The 26,662-nt window shown below is 53.8% G+C and overlaps 2 protein-coding genes across 2 annotated transcripts; both read left to right on the forward strand.

Moving 5' to 3' along the window:
• Positions 1-394: 394 nt before the first annotated feature.
• LOC132080171 (mitochondrial fission factor homolog A-like) lies at positions 395-12,015 on the forward strand. The gene is made up of 8 exons (XM_059483200.1): positions 395-433; positions 2,728-2,827; positions 3,150-3,345; positions 4,157-4,305; positions 5,472-5,560; positions 6,087-6,248; positions 9,124-9,202; positions 10,237-12,015. Exons 2-8 carry the CDS (start codon positions 2,807-2,809, stop codon positions 10,366-10,368), a joined length of 828 nt encoding a protein of 275 aa, XP_059339183.1. The 5' UTR covers positions 395-433; positions 2,728-2,806; the 3' UTR covers positions 10,369-12,015.
• Positions 12,016-12,878: 863 nt separating this feature from the next.
• Positions 12,879-21,843, forward strand: LOC132080170 (cyclic nucleotide-gated olfactory channel-like). Its single transcript, XM_059483199.1, is given in 8 exon segments — positions 12,879-12,927; positions 12,930-12,962; positions 14,346-14,466; positions 15,462-15,572; positions 16,454-16,624; positions 18,793-18,900; positions 19,252-19,358; positions 20,417-21,843. Coding segments are annotated over 8 exon segments (2,127 nt in total).
• The last annotated feature ends 4,819 nt before the right edge of the window (positions 21,844-26,662 follow it).

Consider the following 26,662-nt stretch of genomic DNA (forward strand, 5'->3'; position numbering starts at 1 on the left):
GGGCAGAGATAAGCTCCGGCACGGGGCGGCCCGGGGCTTTGCTGGCCCGGGGGCTGCGGGGACTGCGGGGAGCGGGGCTGGGGACATGGGGAAGGTCCTGGCGACAGCAATCCCTGTGTTCTGCGCAGGGCTGGGGACAGGAGGGCTCCCGGGGGAGGTGGCACCAGCATGAGTCGCAACGCGTTAACCACCGGCTGCGGCTTTAAGCGAGGGGGGTAGCGGCGGGACACCGGGGGCAGGGCTGGACACCGCGGGGGCCGGGCTCATTACCGGGGGCTGAGCTCATTACCGGGGCCGGGCTGGATACCGGGGGCCGGGTTGGATACCGGAGGCCGAGCTCATTACCAGGGGGCCGGGCTGCCCCCACTGGCACCGCCCCATCCCGTCCCGGCTGTTTACAGGTCCGACAAGTCGCGGCGGTGTGCGCTACACAGTAAGTGTCCCGTGTCCCTCCCCGGTCCGCAGTGTCCCCTTGTCCGCTCCCACGGGGCTCTGCGGGCCGCTACAGCCACCCCGCGCCAGGGCCGGGATGTCCCCAGGGCCGGGAGGGCGAGGGACCCCCCTGTGCTGTGTGTGTCCCCGGAGCCATGCCGGGGCAGAGGGCTCACCCCGAGCCAGACGAGAGCCCTGCCGTGTCAGGGGTGTGACCGTGTTCACGGGGGTTTTAGGATGAGGGAATAGATGAGGATTTGACTCCATGTTTCAGAAGGCTTGATTTATTATTTTATGATATATATTATATTAAAACTGTACTAAAAGAATAGAAGAAAGGATTTCATCAGAAGGCTAGCTAAGAAGAGAAAAAGAAAGAATGATAACAAAAGCTTGTGGCTCGAACAGAGAGTCCAAGCCAGCTGACTGTGATTGGCCATTAATTAGAAACAACCACATGAGACCAATCACAGATGCACCTGTTGCATTCCACAGCAGCAGATAATCATTGTTTACATTTTGTTCCTGAAGCCTCTCAGCTTCTCAGGAGGAAAAATCCTAAAGAAAAGGTTTTTCATAAAAGATGTCCGTGACACAGGGGTGCCCCCGAGCCGCAGGGCAGAGCTGGGAGCAATCCCACTGCCCCCTCCAGCTCCTCACCCTGAACGGGGTGTGCTGCACCAGGCCTGCCTCGTTTGGGGTGTCCTGGGCTGGAGAGGGACACAGAGAGGGAGGTTGTGGAGTTTCCCTCCCCAGGGCAGGTTTTCCTGGCTTGCAGGACTTAAAGCCACTCTGGTTTAGTGAGCCGGAAATTCCCTGTCGCTGCAAATCCAAGGAGAAGTGCCAAAGCAGAGCTGAGCCTCTCCAGGAGAGTGGGGGGTGCTTGGCAAGAGCTCGAAAAAGCCCTAAAGAAAGTTAAAGGAGGAAATCCAGCCACTTAAGCATTTTGTTTTTATGCGTTTTGACAGCTGATTTTTTTTCCTCCTTTCTTAATAGCTCAGTCTCAGAGCCTGCTTCTCACCCCCTCCCATCCCTCTGTTCCTTGGGAGCTGCAGTGGTTTCACAGGTGATTAGAAAATGAACAGCTCTGCCCTCTCCAGATTTACTGTTATTAATATAAGCTGGTTTCCCGGAGAACATGCTGGGAAAGCAGCACAGGCTCCTCTGCAGCACCACAGATGTGAAAGGGAATCCTGGTGCTCTCCAAGGCTCTCTACCCTGCCTGGGGTCGGAGGCAGGTTCCTCCTGTTGGGCTGACACATCTGGGACCATTCCAGGAGTTACTCTCCTGTTTCTGAGTAGGGGGTGCCTGCAAAAATCCAGTTTCTTTGGGGTTTTGGGAGAAGAAAAAACAGTTTCTTTGGAGTTTTGGGAGTGTGTGTGTGTGTGTGTGTGTGTGATGAGACCCCTGGGTTGGGGCTGGGCAAGGTGGTGGGAATGGTGTGGGGCCCCTCTGTGTCCCCACAGTGCCTCCAGGACAGACCCAACACAGGACAGGGATTCTGTCTGCAAGCAGGGAATCACCACTGCTGCTGCTGGGCAAATCTCTGGGAAATTAAAAGGTTTTTAATGGCAGAGGAGGAGGGAGCAGCACGAGGTGAGTGATCACTGGAAGTGCTGGTTGTGGCAGTGCAGAGCTGGTTCTGCCACCCTCCTGTACTCAGAGTGTCAAGGCCTGGCAGCTGCAGGGGACAGGTCCCATGGTCCTTCCCCAGGGATTTCCTAAAGGGTTGCAGGGGGCTGGGGAAGGTGAGGGAGTCCAAAGTGCCCTCTTAGGGTGGAGAATTTTTTCTAGAAGCAAAGAAGGACCTTTTTGGGCACACTGATCCCAGCCCTCCAGAAAACATTACTTCTGGATGGAAGATAATTTTTTCCACTAGCACTGAGCTGTGTGCTGAGCCCTGTCCTTGCTGTCAGTTGAGACAGTGGGTGCTAAGCTCATCCATGGCTCTCAGGACACCTGCAGCCTTGTCCCTGTGGGACATCCCCTTGTCCCAGGCCACTCCTGCAGGGTCTGTCTTTTGGCTGTTTCTGCCTGTGTTTCAGCTGTCTTACAGCATGTTGTGTTGTCCCTGTGCAGGTGTAGGAAGAGCTGTCTCTGTTGTCACTTTCAGAAGTGCTGCTCCTGTTGCCACTTCGCAGCTTTCTTTCCCTCTGTATGAAACCCCAGGACACCTGAGGACATCTCCAAAGATGTGTGATGGAGCAGACCTCTCCTTAGGGGTAGAAACGAGCCAAGGCACAGACTCTCATTTAAACAACATGAAAAGGGGCCCTCTTTATTCTTCTTCACAGCTCAGCCATCCTGAGTGACTACAGCAAACTCCTGCTGTTGGCTTCTCTGACAGACTCTGCTGGCTGTTCCTGCTGGAGTATGACTGCAAATGTTTCCTTGGTATGACCAGAGGCTTTTACCTTGTTTGACTGTGGCTGCAGGCTCTAATTTTATGAGACCCAGACTGACCTCACAGCAGATCTTTTGTAGCAGCAACTCTTTTCCTTGTTTCATTCTTCTTTGTATCTCTCTGGATTATTCCTTCTTCCTCAGGATCCTCTTCCTCCAGGCTCTGCCTAACCACCCAACCCATCCTTTTATCACCCTTACCTTCATTATTCACAGCTGTGGCCCATTCAGGACAAGGCTGTTCTTTGGTAATTATTCCAGCTGTGACTTTCCAGTGGTCAGTCCCTTGTAATCTCTCCTGTTTCACCCCCAGATGTGGCCGCTTTGGGGACTGGACCTGCACCGGGCGCGCTGTGACCTGCTCTTCACAGAGGCCATCAACCAGAGGATGCAGGTTCCCCCCAGGCTGAAGGTGGCAGAGAGCTGCAGCCCTGGGGACAGGGACACAGTGGCAGAGGATGTCCCTGCGTCCTTTAGGATGTACATCCCTGAGAGGATTTCTCTGGCAGGTAAAGCCCTGGGTTGTCTTTTGGGGTGGGGTAAACATCCTAGGGAGTAGAACCCTTTTATAAACCCCCTTTTTGTGTGCTTTGCTAGAGGAGAGGATGGGGGCAGATAGTGCAGAGCAGGACGCTGGATGGTTTGGGAAGAAATGGGAAAATGTCACCAGCAGAGGTTTGGAGGAGCCTTAATGTTGTCATTATATTGCAAGAGTTCTATTGTCATTACATTGCAAGGGTTCCATATTGCTAGTTTCATACCTCCTTGATATTTCTTGTAGGCAGCTCCTCTAGACACTGACTCTTCCTCATCCTCACAGCAGCCAACTGACTCCAGATCCCCCCCAATTCCTCTCTTTTATAACACTCTTCTTATTTGCTACAGGTGTGGCCTGTTAACATCAGGCCTGCTCCTAATCTTTAATAATTAATCCAGCTGCAACTCTTTAGGGGGTAAGATTACTTTCTAGAGTACTTTTATTTACTTATATTCTATCCCCCTACACCTTAATTCCAACAGGTGAGGAGCAAAATGTGGCAGCATCTCCCTCCATGTCTCCTGCAGTTCCCTCTTGGCCTTTGGGAAGGTCCCTGCTTTGGGATGCAGGATGTAGGATGTTTGGCCCTGTCTTTGACAAATAGCTCTGAAACCTTGCTGTCCTGAAGCAGTGGCTCTGCCTCTCTGGGCTGCCCAAAAAGCCCAGGGCATGGTGTTCATCTGGCACTAACCACAGGCTTGACTCTGCTTGTGTGTGCATCTCTCTTCCCTCTCCTGAGGCCGTTCAGGTTGGTGTAATTCTTCCCTCTCTCCTTCCTGCAGAGGTACCAGACACGGGTTTGAGGCCAGTGCTGCTGACCCAGCCAAGGAAGGTGCCCTCTGTGGTGGTGCATGTGTCCCCAGAGCCCTGTGGGGACGTCCTTTTCCTGCCCCCAGCCAGCAGAGCCAGCGCCCAGCGACGCAAGCGAGCGGTACCGTGGGGTCAGGGAGGGGTGCTGGGGTGGGGAAGGGGAGCAATCCCAAATTCGGGGTTCTCCAGATAGCTGTTACCACCCCAAGGCAGGATTCATCCTCCAGGAGGCCCTAGAGTGAGGGGGTGGGGATGGTGGGGTCTCTTTCTGCCCCAGAGTCAGTGCACACCTGTGTGCTGTGGGACCTTGATCACATCTCCTGCTGCATTTTGTGGGCAGGGGGCAGGCTAAGGTAGCTGCAGTCCCACCACTGGCTGCTGCTGCTGCTGCTTTTTAAGTCCTGTTTTCCTCCTTGATGAAGTATGTGGCAGAGCTGGTTCATTACAGCAGTGTAAAGGGTTCTGGGGTCAGAGCCAAAAGCAGATTTTAGCCTTGTGTGAGAACCTTTCAAAGAGAGGTCCCAGGCATGGGCAGGCAAAGACTTGATTTGGCTGCTGGAGCTGCTGGTCTGCCTCCTCAAGTGCTTCAAACTCCCTGAAATTGGAGAGCTGATCCTGGGTGGGTTAGGTTCAGGGTTTTTGATCTGAAGTTGGAGAGCTGATCCTGGGTGGGTTAGGTTCAGGATTTTTGATCTGAAATTGGAGAGCTGATCCTGGGTGGGTTAGGTTCAGGGTTTTTGATCTGAAATTGGAGAAATTGGAGAGCTGATCCTGGGTGGGTTAGGTTCAGGGTTTTTGATCTGAAATTGGAGAAATTGGAGAGCTGATCCTGGGTGGGTTAGGTTCAGGGTTTTTGATCTGAAATTGGAGAAATTGGAGAGCTGATCCTGGGTGGGTTAGGTTCAGGATTTTGGATCTGAAATTGGAGAAATTGGAGAGCTGATCCTGGGTGGGTTAGGTTCAGGGTTTTTGATCTGAAATTGGAGAAATTGGAGAGCTGATCCTGGGTGGGTTAGGTTCAGGATTTTGGATCTGAAATTGGAGAAATTGGAGAGCTGATCCTGGGTGGGTTAGGTTCAGGGTTTTGGATCTGGCTAGAGCTCAGCTCAGCAGGCTCCTGCTGGGGACCCTCTGTCTGCTCTGGGCACATCTCCCCACCTGCAGCAGCATCACCAGCCTGGGGCTCCTGCAGAGCTCCCCTGAGTGCTCTCCCTGTGTTGATGGGCCCCTGCAGCCCACCCAGGGCACTCAGCCCTGTGCTGACGTGGTTCTCTTCCATTCCCACAGGGCCACCACAGCAGCAGGACACGGAGGGACAGGATCCCGAGTGACAGTGCCCAGCTGGCCTTGCACAGCCCAGGACAGCACCACGAGGGGTGAGCAGGGGCCCAGAGCACCCAGGGTGGGTGGGGAGCAGCATCTGCTCTCACTGGGCTGTTTTGGAGCTGTTTTGGTGTTCTGGGAGGGACAGGGGGGATCTAAATCAGAGCAGTGCAGTGCCTGGCAGGTCCTGCTCATCCATGGATGAGAGAGGAACGTGGCCTTTGCTGCCAGGGATGTTTGTGGTGGGCAGCTGTGAAGGCAGCTGTGTTGTTCCCCAGAGTCTCTGCAGTGGGGAATTTGTCTCTGAGCTGGTCCTGGAGCAGGGACTGCTGTCCCCCTTGAAGGCCAGAGCTGCCCTGGGTGGCAGGAGAGCAGCATGGCACACAGCTGTGCTTGGCTTTGGAGCAATCAGGTGTCCCTCTGAGCCTGGGGGCTGCTGGAGAGGGTTCTCCCAGTGATGCCATCTGGGTGCCAGTGGCATTGCCCAGAGATTTGGAGCTGCTGGAGGGATGAGGGGCAGTGCCTCATGCCAGGCTGTGTGAGACAGGGAGTAACAGGAATGATTCTGTGTGCACCCAGGCCAGGCTCCTGTGCCCTGCCTGCTCCCAGTGCCCCACTGCCCCTCTGCACAGAGGCAGGCAGGATCTACTCCATGCAGAACATCTTCCAGACCATGTACCTGCTGGGCCAGGTGCTGTTCCACCATGTCCAGGACTCTCTGTGGGACCCAAGGCCGTGCAGGTGACGTGTCCTGAGCCAGCTCTGTGTCACCCTGCAGGGAGTGGGCTGGGCCTTGCTGGGGCACGAGCTCTGTGAGCTCTGGGCTGCAGGATGCTCCTGCATGGCTGCCTTGGGCTGCCTCTCTCACTGTGCCAGCTCTGGGTGCCAGGCCTGGGCGAGCCTCACTAACCCAGCCTTGAGTCTGCTGCTCAGCTTAACACCAGTCCTGGGCACCTGAGTGCCCTGTGCTGCTCTGCCATTGCTGGGGGGTTGCTGCTAAGCAAAGATAAATTTTTCTGTGTGATTTTGCAGCTTGTTGAAGAGGGTTGTATGAAGGGAATGAAATCCAGAGCAGATGGCCTGACCCAGGGGCTGTCCCTGAGACAAGACACATCTTTGGCTGTGCCTTGGTCACTCTTAATCAGCCTTTCCATGAACTCACCCCACAGCCAGTGCCCTGGCCAGGCTGTGGTGTCCCTGGAGCAGGTGTGCAGTGCCCTCAGTCCCTCCAGATGTGCTGGAGGAACCATCTCCACCACCCTCACCTGTGCACCTGCAGTGAATTCTCTTTGCTCAAAGATGTCCTTGCAGCCTTAAGGTGTCCCCACTGCTCTGAGGCTGCTGAGCACCTGCAGGAGCAGCTAAATACTCCTCATTCTCCTTGAGCAAAGCCTCCAGGCAGAAAGGGAGGAGAAGCAGCATCCATCATCACATCCATCATGAGGGCACATCCTGCCTTCCCTCCCCAGCTGCCTGCTGCTTGTTGAGGATCCAGTGATGTCTCTGCTCTTAAAAACTGGAGGCTGAGGCTGTCTTCGAACATCATTTTAATTTCTTAATGGCCAAGAGATCTGGTTAGTGGCTGCAAAGGACCTTCTCCCTCCTCCCTGTGGCAGTGCAGGGCATGCAGGCCATGGTAGCCTGCAGAGCTGCTGTGATGCACTGGGGTCACTCTGGGGCTTCTCCCCAGGCACTGATCTCCCTTTGGAAGCAGCCACCTTCAAACACCTCTTCTTAGTGCTTTACATCCCTTCAGATACAAACATCCCCTCAGTATGACAGCTTTGTACCCCTGTGCAACAGTAAAAAACCCGAAAGGACTGTGCTGACTTGTTTGTCCTGAAATTTTAGCAAAGTCTGGTCTCAGACAGAGCCTGGAATATCTGGCTGACAGTGACCTCTTGAAGGGTATGAGTCACCAGAAGGCAATTTCCAGTCTCCACTTTAAAGGGTGTCTACCTGTATCAACTGGGATTTTGAGTGAAAAGCTGCAGGATGTGTCCTTTTTTCATGCTTCTCTACTGGGGAAAATTGCATTTTCTTTCTGTTGTGGCTGTCATTTTACACTGCAGCTACATTTTGTGCAGGTATTATCTCACAAATGGAGTTTCAGACAGGGATTCAGTGAATCTCGGGGTTGTCTTCAGTGAGATCAGCATCATGTGGCAGAGATAAACACCCTTTCCTCCCCAGGGAGGGCTCCAACGAGTGGGGTTAGGGGCTTGGTAACCCCCAGGGCATCAGTAAGTGCCTATGTGAGTTATTGGTGATAGAATAGCTGGCTTTGGGCTAGCCTAGGATGACAGGAATTTATATTTTTCTCACTGTAGATCTGCTTTATTTTGTGATTCAGTGGTGTGGACCCTGCAGTGAGACTGTGCCTCCAGGGGCTGCCCTGGACATCAGTGGTCTGTGCTGCCTCTGCCAGGGCAGCAGCTCATTCCCTGGGTTTCCAGGGAGGGAAGAAAGTGCTGAACATTTGGGTTGCTTGTTTATGTTTCAAATTGCAGATAAAATGTGCTACAAGAGCAAAAAGTGATAGTTCCCTCCAGCTGGTGGCAGATGCAGACAGGATCACCCCTCCATTCCAGCACTGTCCTGTCACACCTGCTTACCTGGCTGGCCCTAAAGATGTTTTACCCAGCCCTCAGTGAATTCCTGGCACTACAGAGGGTGGATGCTTAGTAGAAATGTTTTCTCTCTGTTGCACCTCTAAAGAAATACAAGCCTGTGTTTCCTGTTACCTGTCCTGGCACGTGCTGTCTGTCTGTCTGTCCCCTTTGGGTGCATGCTGGAGGGGTACCAATGTGCATGGGGGGGTTCAGGAGAGATGAGTGCATGCTGTGCAGGGGCTCTTTGCCTTCTCCTGGTGCAGCACAGCCTGGGCACACATTCCCTGCACTGTGGTGTTGTGAGGGTCCCCAGGATGAGGTGAGAGGTGAGAATTTGACTGCATGTTCTCAGAAGGCTGATATATGATATTATAGTATATAATATTATATATTATTATATATTATTCTATTCTAGAATATATAATATATTAAAATACATTATATATTATATTAATTATATATTATAATATATATTATATAATATGTATATTATATATTATACTCTATTATATATTATGCATTACATGTAATATATATTATATATTACATATAAATTATATTACATTATATTACATTATCTATATTATTTATTATATTAGAAATGTTAAACTATACTAAAGAAAGAAAAGGATACATCAGAAGGCTAGAAAAGAATGATAATGAAAGCTTGTGACTGACTCCTCAGAGTCTGACACAGCTGGCTGTGATTTGTATTTAATTTAAAACAATTCACATTGTTTTTAATTAATGGAACCAATCAAAGCTGCACCTGTTGGGAAACCATCTCCAGACCACATTCCCAAGCAATTAGGTAATTATTGTTTTCATTCTTTTCTGAGGCCTCTCAGCTTCCCAGGAGAAGAAATCCTGGTGATGGGATTTTTCAGAAAATACCACAGTGACACTGCATGGCTCAGCTCCCTGGGGCAGCGCTGCATTTGTGGGGGTCAGCTGCACCCCTCGAGCAGTTCTGGCCCCCCTGCATCTCTGCTTTCCTTCCCCAGCTCCCAGGAGCCCGTGCCAGCTGCAGAGAGCACCTCGGAGGAGGCGGGGGTGACCGAGGTGGCAGCAATGAGAAGGCAGGTGAGATGGGCCAAAGGGCTGCAAGTGCTGTTTGCTGGGAAAGCCACAGGGGATGGGTGAGGAGGCTGCTGGGACAGCTGCTCAGTCCTGGTGGGCTAGTGCTGTCAGATTGGTCCTGCCTACATGTGTGTTATCCATGGAGCTCCTACCCCGAGGGGCTGCAGGACCCAGCCAGACCCCTCTGGTGGCACTGAGAGGGCTCAGATGCTCTCTGAAGGGAAGAATCCTCCTGAAGCACCCGCTGCAGACCCGAGGTGCTGCTGACACTCCTCCCTCACAAAGGTGGCTTCTGCTTTAGAGAAGGAGGACCTGAAGTGTTGGGGAAGATGGAACAGGAAAGCCTTATAAATGTGATTGCCTGGCAAAAAATTCTGAGAATATGAAAACTATAAGCAAGATGGAAATGAAAGCAAGCTTTGAGATCCCTCAGTTACTGAACAACTGGAAAACAATGGTGTGGCCAGCTGAAGGTAATCCCCTTTTGATGGAACAACACCCTCTGCTTGCAGACAGGCCCAAGGGTCAGAGCAGACCCTGCCAGCTTGGCAGAAGGGGCCCAAAGAGGAGTTTTTAGGGTTTAAAATATAACACAGTATGGTAATGTAGTGATTCTTATAGGCTGTATGGAAATGCTGTAGGATTTGTATTTTGTGTTAGATTGGCTAGTGAGAATTAGAATAATCAGCACAGAAGAAGACTTACGGTATTGGAATGGGAACTTCTCTCTCTTTTACTCTTTTGCTCTCTTATCCTCTTCACCACTCTCTTGCCTTCTTTCTCTTTACCTCTCTCTCCCTCTTTGGGCCTGCTCTGAGCTGTGTTTGGCAGCTCCCAGCAGGGCCCTGCACCCAGGCCCTTTGCAATAAATGCAATAAACCCCAAATTCCAAGCCCTGGCTTCAGAGATCTCTGTCCATCCTGACCATCCTACCCCTGGCACTCCTACACTGAAGGAGCAGAGCTCCCTCTGTGCCTCCCTCCTGTGCCATGGGTGCTGACATGGGAGGTGACAGTGCTCCTGTGCTTCCCTTGCAGCTGGCCAGGATCTCGGGGAGGCTGCGTGTGCTGGAGGAGCAGTGCCACGCCTGGAGGCAGAAGGAGGCCCTGGTGTACTCTGTGATGATCTCTGCTTGCCTCATCAACACCTGGCTCTGGCTCAGAAGATGACAGCCCGTGCCCAGCCTTCCCTGCTCACCTGGCAGGGTGGGTGAGGGCAGGCAGAGGAGCATTTCTCATGTACTTGCCAGCAGTGAAACTCTTTTTTCTTGCCTAGGACTGCTTTCTGCACTGTGGGCCCTCAAGAGTGTGTGTCCTTCAGGCCTTGGTGACAGTGAGGGTGTGAGAAGCTGCTGTGAAGAGCTGAGGTCTCTGAAGAGCTGGTGGCTGGCACAGGAGGTGTCTGTCCTGTGCAGGTGCCCTCAGGCTGCCAGAGGAGATGCAAACCCGAGGAACTGAGTGTTTGTAGGTGTGGGGTCCTGTTACAGTCACAGTCTGGCCACATCCCACCTTGGAGATCTCAACTCTGACCTCATAAAGTTCTCAGCTAACTGCTGTGGTCTGTTCCTCACTGAGTGTTTCTAAACTTCTGCTGGGTTTCCTTTTCTTCCTTTTTCTTCCTTTGCTGGAGGAGGTGCTGCCAGTCTCCTGTGCCACAGACCCCCTTGCAGGAGTGGAGCGGCAGGGGCCAGGAGCTCCATCCCTGCAGCCACAGCAGGTTTGCAGATGTTCACATGGGAGAGCCTTGCTGACATCTGGGCTTATCCAGGGGCTTAGCTCTTTCCCAGAGAGATTTACATGGGAAACGTCCCCATGGTGACTCTCTGGATTATAAAACCTCAGAGCAACAGCAATAGCACCAAACAGGGCAGGGAAAATAGATATTTGTTAGGCTCCCCTGGCAGAGGGGAGTGGAGGAGTGTCTCTCCCAGGTCTTGCTGCCAAGCTGTAACTTCAGAGATGGTGCAAGAGCATGGGTGAGGGAAATTCCTGACCCAGATGCTCTTTAGCTGTGAACAAGCTCACTTTAACAGCTTTTCTGTTTGTTCCCTTCTCCAGAGTTTATTAACACTTGATTCTGAGGTGACTTTGAGATGTTTTTGGTGGCTCATCCAGCACATCTGCTGGAGGTGTGCACGCAGGCCCTGGGGGCAGGTTTTGGCAAGGCTTAACAGGACCTCTCTGTGTCACCTGTACCTAATTATAGCTGGATCTACATGTCATCCAGATGTCCCAATAGCTTATTTACAGACATCAGAGCTCGGGTGTTTTCTGCTTGACACCGCACCAAGCGGCCGTGACTGCAAATCTGGCAGCTGGACAGGGACTGATGAATAACTGATAAATAACTGTCCCCAGGAAATTGCAGCTCTGAGCCTGGGGCTGATTGCTGAGCTGGGGACAGTGCTGGGATTCACTGCACACCAGAGCCAGGGTGGTGTGCTGGGTGCTATGGCAGGGGGATGTGCTGGATGGTGTCCTGTGGAAGGGTCACCAGGGGACCTTGCACAGCTATTCTGCGTAAGGGGGTATGACTGGGGCCAGGAAATGAGGGAAATTGTCTATTTTCTCTCCTTTGAGAGGTGTTAATGTGTTGTGGAGGAAGCTTGTGTTTGGGGTTTATTCTAAGGATGACTTTGGGAAGGCACACCACCTTCAAAGTGTGGCTGGAAGGTGTTTGGAGGAGAGGTGGCCAAACTGGATGTGTTCTCATGGGCAGGTTGTGGAAAATGACTTCTATGTAAGGCACAAATGCTGGTGTAAATCTGGAAACACTGACCCCAAAATGCATATTTAATAAAGTCTTTGTGTTCTGGATGTGTTTGTTTTCTGTGGAGTCTGGTCCTGATGTCCAGTCAGTGGGAGCAGGTGAGGTTCATTCCCTTGGCAGCAGGACTGTCACCTGCTCATGGGTGTCTCAGCTGCCCTGGCTGAGGGAGAATCCCGAGTAGGAAAGCTTCTGGTTAATGCTGCCCCTGATGGAGTGTGATGCTTTTATTTCCTTTTTTCCCCTCCTTTCCTCCTCCTGGCTGCTTTGTCCCAAGGCAGCACACGTGGCAGGGCTGGGTGTCCCCAAGGGCCACTGCCACGACAACTGCACAGCAAATAAAGTGTTTGTGCATGATGGGGCTCGAGGGAGCAGCTCTGGAGCTCCCATGTTCCTTTTGGAGGCAGCTGCAGGCAGGGAGCAAACAGAGAATTGGAATGGGGGCACATTGCTGCCAGTGCTGCTGGTGAGCTGTCACCTGGAGTGTGTGATGTGGGGACAAGAGCAGGGGGACATCCTGTGCTGCTGGGTGCTCGCCCAGGAGCCCCAGCCCCAGCCAAGGCTGGGAAATTCTGTTTGTTCCCTTGGACTGCCTGCTGCGTGGGTGCTCAGGGAGATCAGAACAAGTGGAATTCAAGGCTTTGAAGGGGAAAGGAGAAGGTAAACCTTTGATAGCAAAGATAAAAGAGACTCCAGGCGCCGGTGCTTTCAGATCAGCCCTGCACAAGGTGCAGGACTCCGTGTGCCTGTCGGGGATGGATCCTCAGCCACTGCTAATGGTTACATCCTGAGGGGGAGGAGAGAAGCTGACCTCTTCCTGGCTGCCTTGGGGATGCAGAGTTTTTGCTAACTGGGCACTAGAATGACTTCCTGAGCGAAACAAGAGGGCAGAAATTGGTGAAAGGTGCACTTCATGATCACCTTCAAACTCTGCAGCTCTCCTTGCTGGGACTCCAGAGCAGCATTTTGGTCCCCTGCTCTGCCAGCAGGCAAAGAGGTAAGTGAATGTGAGTGTGCTAAATGTGTCTGCTTTTCCCAGTTTTCCATCCTAGCAGTAGCTGTGCCACACCTCTGAAGCAGGGACAGAATCACCATTTTGCCCTTCCCCAGGGCAGGGCTGGGAGGGGAGTGGGAGCAGAACCCTGGGCAGCAATCCAGGTGCATCCCCTGGTGTGGCAGCACCTGAGCCCAGCTGGGGCTGCTGGCTGTGCCTGTCCCTGGCTGCACAGTGACCCGGGACACAGAGCAGCTCAGCAGGGCTGGGAACTCCAGCATGGCTGGCATCTCCAGGACACAGAGCAGCTCAGCGGGGCTGGCATCTCCAGGACACAGAGCAGCTCAGCAGGGCTGGCATCTCCAGTGGGCTCCCTCTGGAGTCCCTCCTGCCCCCCAGGAGCTGATGGCTGGGGGGAGAAGGGAACACGTGCACAGGGAAATGGAACATGCCTGAGCAGCACATCTCTCTCCTCCCCTTTTATCCCCAGGCACAGCTGCCAGCTCCTCAGAGTGTGCCTTGCTGCTCAGGGCACCGGGGCGGTGGCAGCCACACGGGGTGGGCACTGTCCCCGCTGTCACAGTGCTGGTACACTACTGCTCCTGCCCTGCCTTTGTGTTTGAAAAGTCCGAGGGAGCTCCTGGGGCAGGGATGTGACCCAGCCAGCTCTGCCAGCCCGCCTGAGGCAGCGCTCCAGGATATGGGGGACACCAGGCTCGAAAGTGAATGATGGTGGTGGCACTGGTGGCACCAGTGCCAAAGGAAAGGAAAGGAAAGGAGACAAGGCAAGGAAAGGCAAGGCAAGGGGAGGCAAGGCAAGACAAGACAAGGGGTGGAAAGGAAAGAGAAGGCAAAGCATAGAGAAGCCAGGCAAGCAACCCAAAGCAAGGCAAAGGAGGAGGCAGGCAAGGCAAGGGAGGGGTAGGAAGGACAAGGCAAATAAAGGCAAGGTAAGGGAGAGGAAAGCAAGCAGGGTAAAAGAGGGGTTGGAGTGGGAAAGACAAGGCAAGGGAGAGGCAGGGAAAAGGAGGAGAGCACAAGGCAAGGAATGGGAAGCGGAGGGGCAGGCAAGGCCAGGTAACAGAGGGCAACGAGAGCAGGAAAGGCAAAGGGGAGGTGGGCGAAACCAGGGAAGAGAAGGAAACAGAGGTGTTCCTCTGGCAGTGAATGAGGAGCCTGAATGATGAGGAGAGTGTCTCTCATGGCTCCAGGCAGCTGTGGGATCTCTTGGGGAGAACAAAACAACCTGCAGGACGCCTGGGGAACATGGTGTGGGCTCCTGCCATGGTGTGGGACCCTCTCTTTCCACGCTGTGCTGGATTCCTGCGTTCAAACCTGTGGTGTGTCCTGCCTGTGTTTCCTGTGGCTGTTCTGTGCTCGTTGCAGGTCCCTGGGGCAGGGTGTGTGCCCCTGGTCCCCTCTCCCTGAGGATGCCAGCCAGGAGCAATGGTGTGCACAGCTCCCCAGCCAACCACCAGCCCCAGGGTGGCACGGAGGGCACCAGCAGGTCAGCAGCTCCCTGCTTTGGGCAGGGGAGGGAAAGGCCTGGCATGGGCACTGTCACAGACATATTTTATGAAAAAAAATCATTTTGCTGGGATTTTTTCTCCAGAGAAGCTGAGAGGCCTCATAAACTAAATGTAAACAACAATTATCTGCTGCTGTGGAATGCAACAGGTGCATCTGGGATTGGTCTCATGTGGTTGTTTGTAATTACTGGCCAATCACAGCCAGCTGGCTCAGACTCTCTGGTCAGCCACAAGATTTTATTATCGTTCTATTCTTTTTCTATTCCTTGCAAGCCTTCTGATGAAATCCTTTCTTCTGTTCTTTCAGTATAGTTTTAATGATATAATATAATATAATATAATATAATATAATATAATATAATATAATATAATATAATATAATATAATATAATATAATATAATATAATATAATATAATATAATATAATATCAGCCTTCTGAAACATGGAGTCAATATTCTCATCTCTTCCCTCATCCTGGGACCCCTGTGAACACCACCACAGGGCAGGGCTGTGGTGCCCAATCTCTGCTGCCAGCTTCCTCCAGTGTGCCTGTGTGTGTGGTGGCACAGGGTGGGTGTGGTCCCCCGTGGTATCACATAACAGAGAGACACAGACTTTACCAGGATTTTCTGGGAGGGGCTGTGGGAAAACTCAGAGAGAAGAAAAACAATTATTATCTTCACTTGCTACATCTGCTGTTTGACACATGTGGAATGTGTTATGGAGATTATTTACCAAAAGGGATTTCTTAATTAGACTTTGGTGATAGTGTTTTAATTTATTAACCATTTAGGTCAAAACTGTGTTGTGACTGTCTGTAAGGGTCACAGGTTTTTCTTTTTAGTATGATATAGTATAGTGTTAATATATTATAACTCAATAAAACATTTAACCAGCCTTCTACAATCATGGAGCCAATACCCATTATTCTGGTGTTCACCACTACAATAATCTCCTTTTTCCCCATGGCAGGACCTGTTCAACCCAGGATGGCACCAGCTCAGAGCTGCAGAGAGGAGCCAGCCTGCCTGGGGGGGAGCAGAGGGCTGACCATGCTTTCCAAGGCCAGGGAGCCTTGGCCAGGTATTTGTGTGTGCCCTGGGGTGGGGTGAGCCCTTTGTGTTCTGGGGCCTTCTGTGGGGTGAGAATCCCCTTCTGCTGTATGGAATTCATGGGATGAGCATCTGTGAATGCTGCCCTTGGTGCCCCAGTGCCCCTGGAGAGGGTTTTGGTGTGGGATGGCTTCAACCCCAGTGTGCTCAGAGGCTCCTTTCCCTGCAGGCAGCCTCCCTCTGCCTCAGTGCCCCACAGGTCCCTCATATTCCTGTGGGAGTGACAGCAGGAGTGGGGTAGAAGTTGTGGGACTCTGTCAGGGTGGTCTCTACTGCTTGTGTATTTTTGGTCCCACATCATCACTAAAAGGGGTAAACCACAAATTCTAGTGCTGGAGTGTCACAGACACCTTTTATGAAAAATCCTTTTGTTAGGATTTTTCCTCCTGAGAAGCTGAGAGGCCTCAGGAACAAAATGTAAACAATGGTTATCTGCTGCTGTGGAATGCAACAGGTGCATCTGTGATTGGTCTCATGTGGTTGTTTTTAATTAATGGCCAATCACAGTCAGCTGGCTCGGACTCTCTGGTCAGTCGCAAGATTTTATTATCATTCTTTTCTATTCCTTTCAAGCCTTCTGATGAAATCCTTTATTCTATTCTTTAGTATAGTTTTAGTATATAATTTTCTTTTAATATAATATATATCATAAAATAATAAATCAGCCTTCTGAAACACGGAGTCAGATCCTCCTCTCTTCCCACTTCCTGGGACCCCTGTGAACACCACCACACTTGAGAGGGAGCTGTGAGAGTTTTCTCCCCAGCTGCAGCTCCCCTGATGTCTCTGTTGAAGCTTTCCCTGTCCTTGCTGTGTGTTGTTAACCCCTGGTGTGCCTGTGTCCCTGTGCAGGATAGTGCGGCTGGTTCTGGTGCTCAGGGACTGGGCCAACAAGAGCCTGCACGAGGAGCAGCAGAGGCCAGACCCCTTCCTGGAGCGATTCCAAGGCCATGAGCTCCTGACAGTGCCTGCAGGAGCTGCTGATGAGCTCGAGGATGAGGAGACTGAGAAGTTAAACAAAAAGTAGGGTCCCTTTGCTCTGGTCCCTGCCGTCCTCGGCTGGGGATCAGCTGTGTGTGGAGATCGGGTGGGAAAGAAGGAACTGGGGTGGGGTGGTGGGAAGGGTCCCTCCTGCTCTCTCCACCCCATCTTGGCACCAGCCTGGCTCTGCTGGGCTGTTTTGCTGACACACAGGAGCTGGTGGAGTGTCACTGTGGAAATCTTAGACCTGGCCTGTCCCTCAGCCCTGGGGGACCATCCCTCCTGCTCCATACCCATCAGACCTCCCCAATTCATACCAGCCCCGCACTAAGGTTGTTTTTGGAGTCATGGGTCTGTAATAAGATGCAGCTTGTGCATGTGAGGGGCTGGACACAAGGCAAGGGATGCAGGACTGCACACAGCAGCCACTTCATCCCACCCAGGAGCCACCAACCTGGGATTTGCCACTCTCATTCATCATCTGCAGCATGAAGGGAATGTGTTTGCTGCCTGTGTCCCCACAAAGAGCAGCTTTGTGAAAAGGCTCTTTCAGATCCAGCCCTTTCATCTCCTCAGCTCACACTCCTGGTGAGAAGCAATAACCTGGCTTTTCTTCTGCTGGCTAATTAGAGGGCAAAGCTCACAGCCTACCCTGGACCCTGCCATTATACATGGTAATTAAAACACCAAGAAATAATTGTTTTCTGTAGGAGAAAAATAATCTGAGCCTTGTATCTGGGTCTTTACTAGTAATGGAAGAAAAGGCTGTTCTGCCCTGTGAGACTGAGGGGAGCTTGTTCATGGCTAGGAGGAGCTGAGGTGTGCTGGGAAAGGGCTGCTCAGTGCCTGGGGGTTCTGGGGGTCCAGTGGGAACTGCTGGGGTTTTCTAGGCCCTCATTTCCACAGTAAGCAGAGCCCCAAGTCTGGTAATCCCACACATGAGCTGCTCATGGCTGTGGCAGGCTCCAAAGCCTTTGGGAAGAGGCAGATTATTCCCTCCTCCTGGGTTAACGCTGTTTTTCCAGCCGTGGCCCTGCTGCCCAGAGTCAGTGATTCTGGCCTCCTGTCATGGCAGCACTGGTGATTTAAAGCTGAAATTACCAACCCCATGAATGAACAGCATTGCTGAGGTTTTGGTGGTGGTGGGTGCTGGCTGCAGGTGAGTCCTTCCCCCGTGGCACTGCTGTCTGTCCCAGGGAGCAGAGCCCCTTTCTCAAAAAACAACTGTTCAAGCTGCACTTTCTGGTTAAAAATAAGCCCTTTTTATGGGGAGGCTGGATCACCACTTATCTGTGGGTGCACAGAGGGTGAACATGAGGGACTGGGGCTGGCTTTGAGCTGAGTGCCAGGGCCCACACTCTGGGCACTGCCTGTACTCCAGGGAAAGGAGACTTCCAAGCAGGGGTGCTGCCTTTGAAGCTGCCACAGTAATGGGGTGGGCATGGGGAATCTGTTGGCAAGTGGGTTGGGTTTTCTGCCTGTCACTGGAGGGAGTTTTGTGTTCAAAAGCAGGGAAGGAGGGAAGGAGGGAGAGGGTGTTTTGCCCCACCAGGCTGCTACAAGCCTATCAACCCAGCCACAGAGTTTCTCTTGCCCAGCCTCTCTGGTGAATCTGGCAAGTGGAGCACACACTCCTTATCTCAGCGTCGCAGGGCGAGCAGGATCAAACACTTGGGAGCAGTTCAAAGGCTGGAGCCGGGCTGTGCAGCCTGCAGGAGGCACAGGAGGCAGCCCTGCCGTGCCAGCTACCCCCAGGACACTGCTCTGGGCCTTGGGCAGCCCTCCTGTGCTACCACTGATCTGCAGCACACTTTGCTCCCTGTTCCAATCACTCTTCTCTTCAGATGTGCCTGGCACCGGTCCCTGCCTCACCTGGGAGAAGCAATGCCATGTACATCAGGAGAACTTTTCTGATCCCCCCCTTCCATACATCTGTTCCTGGCTGTGCCACAGGGGTGCTGTGGCATGTGGGCCATGTGCTTCGCCTCACCATCCCACAGGTTCCTCTTTTGCTGCATTCTCAGCTCAGTTTTAGGGATAAAGGAACCTGAACAGTGCTGGGATTTGGCACTGCTGGCATCTGGCACTGCTGGGATGGTCCTGGCTCAAGGCTGGCCCCCAAGCTGCAGCTCTGCTGGAGACACCGTGCTGCAAGGCATGAAGGATGTGGCTCACATGCTTTGTTCCAACCCTGTTTTCCACATTTCCAGGAGGAAATGGCTGTTCTTTGTGGTGGACCCTTCGGGGGACCGCTATTACCACTGGCTGGCTGTGATTGCAGTTCCTGTCCTCTACAACTGGTGCCTGCTGGTAGCCAGGTGAGCTGGGAGGTTGTTCCTGCCTCCTGTCACCCTCCTGATCACCTGCTGGTTGTGGTCAGCCAGGACCAAACTGACACTGCTGGGCACTGAAAGGAAAGAGACCCTTCCCATCACTGTCAATTCTGGCCCAGATGGAAAGGGCCTTGGTTTCAGGGTCATTTGGGAGATGGTTTCAAAGGAGGGCAGATTTTTCAGAGCAGAGAGTTTTAATTCCTGGAAGAGGAGCACCCAGTGGCCAAGCTCTGTTGCAGAGCTGGGTGCCTCAGGATCAGCCAACATTCAGCTGTAATAGTTAGAGATGTGGGGATTTGTGGTCTCACACCCTGTTTGATGACCTTCCTCCACCAGGGCTTGCTTCACTGACCTGCAGAAGACCTATTTAGTGCTGTGGCTGGTGTTGGATTACATCTCAGATGCTCTCTACCTCGGGGACACAGTGATCCGCCTGCACACAGGTGAGGAGGAGCATCATCCTGGCTTTCCTTTAATCCCTTACAAGTGCAGATGAGCTGCAAGGGACAGGCCCAATCCCCAGGTCCATTAGAAGGAGGGTTTTGCCTACCTCGGTGTTCACTAGTATAAAACAGTCTCCAGAGAAAGAATCTAATTAGAAGATCTGAGAAATGGAGCAAGTTTCAATATGAAAGATTAATCATGCCAGCTTTCAACTTCACCTTTGAAAAATTGTACAAAATTACCTGCATTACTATTAGTATTCGGGTACAGTTGAAGGTCTGTATCTCTGATTTTGCATCAGTTCAGCTCATGAATTATCTGCATGGAAAAATGGTAGAATTTAATGTTCTCGGAAGGCAGCACTTGGCTCTACATTTTCTGTCAGAACTGCAATAATTAATGATCTGGAGGATGGAAACCTTTGTGTTCTTTTTCTTCGTGGCAAGAGACTAAATCCCTGACTTATATCTTTGGGTGGCTTTTGCCAGATGAAGGCCTTGAGTGACAACAAACTGAGTAGAGCAGGTGTGACCGTGTTCACAGGGGTTTTTGGACCGGGGAAGAGATGAGGATCTGACTCCATTTTTCAGAAGGCTGATTTATTATTTTATGATATATATTATATTAAAACTATACTAAAAGAATAGAAGAAAAGGTTTCATCAGAAGGCTAGCTAAGAATAGAATAGGAAAGAATGATAACAAAGGTTTGTGGCCTGGCTCTCTGAGCTAGCTGGGTTGTGATTGGTCATTAATTACAAACATCCAACATGGGCCAATCAAAGATGCACCTGTTGCATTCCACAGTAGCAGATAATGTTTACATTTTGTTCTTGAGGCCTCTCAGGAGGAAAAATCCTAAGGAAAGGATTAATCCTAAGGAAAGGATTTTTCATAAAAGATGCCTGTGAAAAGCAGGAACTGGTAATATTTGGGTGACCCTGAGTATTTATGCACACAAATCCATGGCATACCATAGACTATTGCCCAAGTGCTCACAAAACCTGCAGAAAAATCAAACCTCAGCCGAGATAATCCTGTGATTTGCTTCTCTTCAGGGTTCTTGGAACAGGGCCTCCTGGTCAAGGACCTGAAGAAGCTGCGGGATAACTACATCCCCACACTGCAGTTCAAGCTGGATGTTCTCTCCATCGTGCCCACAGACCTGGCCTATGTTTGGCTGGGGTTGCACTGCCCCGAGCTGCGTTTCAACAGGCTGCTGCGCTTCTCCCGCATGTTCGAGTTCTTCGACAGGACCGAGACCAGGACCAGCCACCCCAACATCTTCCGCATCAGCAACCTGGTTCTCTACATCCTGGTCATCATCCACTGGAACGCCTGCATCTACTACGCCATCTCCAAGGCCATCGGCTTCGGGGAGGACAGCTGGGTGTACCCCAACATCACAGAGCCTGAGTACGGCTCTCTGACCCGCGAGTACGTCTACTGTCTCTACTGGTCCACACTGACGCTGACCACCATTGGGGAGACCCCTCCTCCCGTGCGGGATGAAGAGTACCTCTTCGTCATCTTCGACTTCCTCATCGGCGTCCTCATCTTCGCCACCATCGTGGGCAACGTGGGCTCCATGATCTCCAACATGAACGCCACCAGGGCGGAGTTCCAGGCCAGGATCGATGCCGTCAAACACTACATGCAGTTCCGCAAGGTGAGCAAGGACCTGGAAACCAAAGTCATCAAGTGGTTCGACTACCTGTGGACCAACAAGAAGGCGGTGGACGAACGGGAGGTCCTCAAGAACCTCCCTGATAAGTTAAGGGCAGAGATTGCCATCAACGTTCACCTGGAGACGCTGAAGAAGGTGAGGATTTTCCAGAATTGCGAGGCGGGGCTGCTGGTGGAGCTGGTGCTGAAGCTTCGCCCTCAGGTGTTCAGCCCGGGGGATTTCGTGTGCCGGAAAGGGGACATTGGGAAGGAGATGTACATCATCAAGGAGGGCAAGCTGGCCGTGGTGGGGGAGGATGGCACCACACAGTATGCTCTGCTCACTGCAGGGGGCTGCTTTGGTGAGATCAGCATCCTCAACATCAAAGGCAGCAAGATGGGCAACAGGCGCACGGCCAACATCATCAGCTTGGGCTACTCTGATCTCTTCTGCCTGTCCAAGGAAGATCTCATGGAAGCAGTCACAGAGTACCCTGATGCCAAAAGGATCTTGGAGGAGCGTGGCAGGGAGATCCTGATGAAGGAAGGGCTGCTGGATGAGTCAGCTGCAGAGGAAAGCACAGAAGGGAAGAGCGTGGAGGAGAGGCTGGACAGGGTGGCCTCAAGCCTGGACACGCTGCACACGCGCTTTGGCCGGCTCTTGACCGAGTACAACGATGCCCAGATGAAGCTCAAGCAGCGCATCACTGCTCTGGAGGCCAGGATGAGGCAGGAGGAACTGGAGGATTTCTTCTCTGACAGCTCAGACAGTCTGTTTGAGGATGAGGAGAAAGCTTCACCTGGGGCTGGGATGCAGTGAGGGGAACAGAGTCAGCTGGACCATGTCTGACCCGGTGCTGAGGCAGTGTTTGCTGTTTCACAAGGCACACCCTGTGGCTGCCTTGCCCAGGGCCTTTTCTCAGGTCCTTAGCACTGCTGCTGTGGCACTGCCTTGATGGCAGCCCCTGAGGTGGCTCCAAATCAGGGGATTCTCCCAGCTCCTCCTCTGTCCTGTCACTTTTTTCATGTCTTTTGGGTTCAGCCTTTATAACTCACTCCAGGTTGTCAGTCCTCAGTGAGTGTCTGCAAACACTGCCCAGAAACTTTACCCACGATTCCCAAACTCAGCTAGACAGGCCAAACTGTGCTTCTGTCATATGCAAGAGAGAGAGGCTGGTCTGGGTCACTGTCACTGCCCTGGGCACGGAGCTGGCAGGGCCTGCAGCTGCTGCCCCTCTCTTCTGTTGTTTGGTGCTGCCAGGGGGCACCTGGGGCAGGTGGTTTGGTGCCCTGAGCACTGCCCCTGCCTGGGGACAGCGTTCCCAGCCCTGCTGCTGTGGAAGCAGCATGATCCCACTGGGGCTGTGGGTGCCTTGCATGACAAGTGCAATGCAGAGGTGCAGTGCTAAAGTCAGAGAGCAGCAATCAGACTGAGAGCATCTCTCTCCTCCATCTAATGACATTCAGATGTGCCAGGACAGGTCTGACTGAAAGGACGTGTTTTAAAAGGATAAAACCATGGTGGGAGCCAACTGTGCCCATATTTGCCTGGCTGTGGGTAGCTCAGGGAGAGCACAGAACACATTTATTTTCTTAGGCAGGGGGTTTTCTTGTACTCAGTGGGAGTTTTGAGGCTTTGCAGGCTGCATGGGCCTCCCCTGCCTTCTGGAGGAGAGATGAGTGGCAGAGCCACAGGGACACGTGTGAGGGTGGAAATGTGGCACCACTGTGAGAGCCAGCAAAGCTCTGCCAGGCTGTGCTGCAGCCATGGGGGCTCCATGGTGTGAGCAGCTTGATGGAGAGAAGGGGAACCATGCAGGGACAGCCCCAAACTCCTGCAAGCAGCAGCAGCACCAGCGCCAGCAGCAGTGTCACCCCTGCCTCAGGGCACAGGACAGTGCTGGCACTGGAGGATGACACCTCATTTCTTGGTGATGGACCTGTGAGCCCACTGCACCCATGGGGTGGGCCTGGGCTGGTTTCCAAGCAGGGAAATATTTGGTGCAGAAGGGAATTCATGTTCTGGGTCAAATTCAGCCAAGAATTTGGTTAAAATGATGGGGGGATACACGGGGAAATACCAACCCAGATGGGCTCATAATGGAAAACTGAGAGTGTTTCCTTTGTTCTTTTTTTTCCTCCAATCAAAAACTGCCTCTCTGCATTTCTTATTAATGTTTTCCATTTAAAAAAACGGCCTAGCTTTTTGGTATTGTAGCAGTAGGAACAGTTACATTACCAAAATTAGAAGTTGAAGCAAGAATAAACATTTTTCATCATCTCTGAGTTAAATTGTGGCGCTTCTAGGTTTGTTGTTTTTATTTTTTTCCTTTTATGATCAAGATGCTCTTGGCTGAAGTCAGTGTAGTTGCAGTCTTACTCCTCATAATGCCACGAACCACGGCTCCCAAATTCCCCCTCTCCTGGGAGGATCGGTCACGGATTTGCAGCTGGAACTTTGCAGAACCCGCCCTGCACTGCCCCTTACCCTGCACCACCCGTTCTCCCCCGCACCGCCCGCTCCCCGTTCCCGTTCCCGTTCCCCGCTCCCCGTTCCCCGCTCCCCGTTCCCGTTCCCCGCTCCCCGTTCCCCGCTCCCCGTTCCCGTTCCCCGCTCCCCGTTCCCCGCTCCCCGTTCCCCGTTCCCCGCTCCCCGTTCCCCGCTCCCCGCTCCCCGTTCCCCGTTCCCCGTTCCCCGCTCCCCGTCCCCGTTCCCCGCTCCCCGCTCCCCGTTCCCCGTTCCCCGTTCCCCGCTCCCCGTTCCCCGTTCCCCGCTCCCCGTTCCCCGTTCCCCGCTCCCCGTTCCCCGCTCCCCGTTCTCCGTTCCCGTTCCCCGTTCCCCGCTCCCCGTCCCCGTTCCCCGCTCCCCGCTCCCCGTTTCCCGTTCCCCGCTCCCCGTCCCCGTTCCCCGTTCCCCGCTCCCCGTTCCCCGCTCCCCGTTCCCCGCTCCCCGTTCCCCGCTCCCCGTTCCCGTTCCCCGCTCCCCGTTCCCCGTTCCCCGTTCCCCGTTCCCCGTTCCCCGCTCCCCGTTCCCCGTTCCCGTTCCCCGCTCCCCGTTCCCCGCTCCCCGTTCCCCGCTCCCCGTCCCCGCTCCCCGTTCCCCGCTCCCCGTCCCCGCTCCCCGTCCCCGCTCCCCGTTCCCCGCTCCCCGTTCTCCGTTCCCCGTTCCCGTTCCCCGCTCCCCGTTCCCCGCTCCCCGTTCCCCGCTCCCCGTTCCCGTTCCCCGCTCCCCGTTCCCCGCTCCCCGTTCCCGTTCCCCGCTCCCCGTTCCCCGTTCCCCGCTCCCCGTTCCCCGCTCCCCGTTCCCCGCTCCCCGTCCCCGCTCCCCGTTCCCCGTTCCCCGTTCCCCGTTCCCCGTTCCCCGCTCCCCGTTCCCGTTCCCCGTTCCCCGTTCCCCGCTCCCCGTTCCCCGTTCCCCGCTCCCCGTTCCCGTTCCCCGTTCCCCGTTCCCCGCTCCCCGTTCCCCGTTCCCCGCTCCCCGTTCCCGTTCCCCGCTCCCCGTTCCCCGCTCCCCGCTCCCCGTTCCCCGCTCCCCGCTCCCCGTTCCCGTTCCCCGCTCCCCGTTCTCCGTTCTCCGTTCCCGTTCTCCGTTCCCGTTCCCCAGCCGGCGCTGCGGTGCCGCGGGCGGGCGGCAGAGGGCGCTGTGGGCCGCGGAACGGCCGCGCCCGCGCGGGACCTCCGGACCCGACCGTGCGGGATGGGGACAGTGAGTGCGGGAAAAGGGACACTGAGCGAGACAGAGGGACACTGAGTGAGACATCCCCGAGCAGAATAGGGGACCCTCAGTGCAACAGAGGGGATCCTGAGTGAGACTGCGTCGTGAGGGAGAGCAGGGACCCTCAGTGCGACATCCCCGTGCGGGATGGGGACCTTCAGTGCGACATCGCCGTTGGGGATAGGGGAGACCCTCAGTTCGACACAGGGGACCCTCAGTGCGACATCCTCGTACGGGATGGGGACCCTCAGTGCTACATCCCCGGGTGGGGGAGGGGACCCTCAGTGCGACATCCTCAGGGCGGGATGGGGGGGACCCTCAGTGCGACATCCTCCGTACGGGATAGGGGACCCTCAATGCGACAGCCTCGTGCAGGAAGGGACCCTCAGTGCGACACAGGGGACCCTCATCTGTGCAACATCCTCGTGCATGATTGGGTCCCTCAATGCGACATCCTCAGGGCGGGATGTGGGAGGCCCTCAGTGCGACATCCCCGTGCAGGATGGGGCACCCTCAGTGCGACATCCTCGGGCGGGAGGGGGGACTCTCTGCGGGACCCTCCTTGCGGGCAGCAGGACCATCCAGACGGGACGCTCCATGCAGGCGAGAGAGCCCCCTGTGCGGGACCCTCCTTGCGAGCGGGCGGGGACACTGCCTGCAGGACCCTCCATGAGGGTAGGGAGACCCTAAATGCGAGACCCTCTGTGTGGGACGCTGCCTGCAGGACCCTCGGTGCGGCCTTTGGCAACGCCACCACGGCTGTTTCTCGATGTCCCCTCCTTCCACCGCCCTGCCCGTTGGCTCTGCTCCATCCGTGCCCCTGTCTGAGGGCTCTGCCCCGTCCGTGCCCCTGCTCCTGGGCTCTGTTCCGTCTGTGCCCCTGTCCGAGGGCTCTGCCCCATCTTTACCCCTGCCCGGGTAGGAGCAGGGGCACGGATGGAGCGGGGCAGCTCCTGCCGCGGCTCGGGAGCTGCTGGAGGTTGAGGGAGCTCTGTTTTTACTCCGGGGATGGGCAGAAAAACCAATCAAGGCCCCTCCCTCCCCCAGTTTTAATCCGAGATAATAATGCACTCGGGAAATTTTAAGCCTTCAGACAAATGACCCCAGGGGATGGCTTTGTGAATTCAGAGCAGATCCTGCTTGTTTCCTCAGGGCGGCAAGCCAGGAAATCATGGATTGATGAACCGCTTGACGGGCCTGCTAATGAAATTAGCAGCAGCTCCGTGGCTTTTTCAGTGAGCAGGACAGGCAGATGTTGGAGGAAGCACACAGTGGCACAGCTGCACTCGCAGGCTGCCTCAATTCCCGGCAGAGCAGACACGGGGCTCAGCACATCCAGCTTTGGCTGCTGCCCGTTTCACAGGTGGCTTCCCTAAGGCTGTGCTGGAGATGGGGAGCAGAGAGCTGGCAAGGGCATCCAGGAGGAAAACCCCACTGGAAGGGTCTGCTTGGCGCCCTGCAGAGACACAGAGCATTGAGCTGCCTTGTCCATATATTACTAATCATTTCCTCCTCTTAGCTCTCTCCAAAGATAGCTTCTGTTGTACAGAGGGGTGGTTCTCAGTGTGTTGTGGATGGGAGACATCAAATGTGCAGCAAATATATTGACTTTGGGAGAAGTTGAGAAATGTGTACTTCACCAGGCAGCCACCCATCACCCCCTGACATCTGCAGCAGATGTTTTCTGCTATCAAAAGATCTTCACAGCTGGCCTGCCTGCCAGAGCTGCAGGAAAAGGCCTGGGATGCTCAGGTGAATCACCCATAACTGTGTTGTGCCATGCTGGGTTTCCCTCCCCATCACTTCCAGGAATGGAATGGATGTCACTGGATGATACCAGAAAAAGCTCTCACTGACCTCTGGGAGTGCAGGTGCCCATTTCACAGCTGGGGAAAGGAGGGAGCCTGCAGGACACCACAGTGAT

Source organism: Ammospiza nelsoni, chromosome 15 (genome assembly GCF_027579445.1).
Source record: "Ammospiza nelsoni isolate bAmmNel1 chromosome 15, bAmmNel1.pri, whole genome shotgun sequence".
In the NCBI taxonomy this organism is placed as follows: Eukaryota; Metazoa; Chordata; class Aves; order Passeriformes; family Passerellidae; genus Ammospiza; species Ammospiza nelsoni.

Bases quoted from the DNA above. Each gene is read 5' to 3' on its own strand.
- LOC132080171 (XM_059483200.1), top strand. From the start codon at position 2,807: ATGACTGCAAATGTTTCCTTG. The intron at 4,306-5,471 runs GTACCGTGGGGT...CCATTCCCACAG, and splicing joins CCCAGCGACGCAAGCGAGCG to GGCCACCACAGCAGCAGGAC. The intron at 5,561-6,086 runs GTGAGCAGGGGC...GTGTGCACCCAG, and splicing joins CCAGGACAGCACCACGAGGG to GCCAGGCTCCTGTGCCCTGC.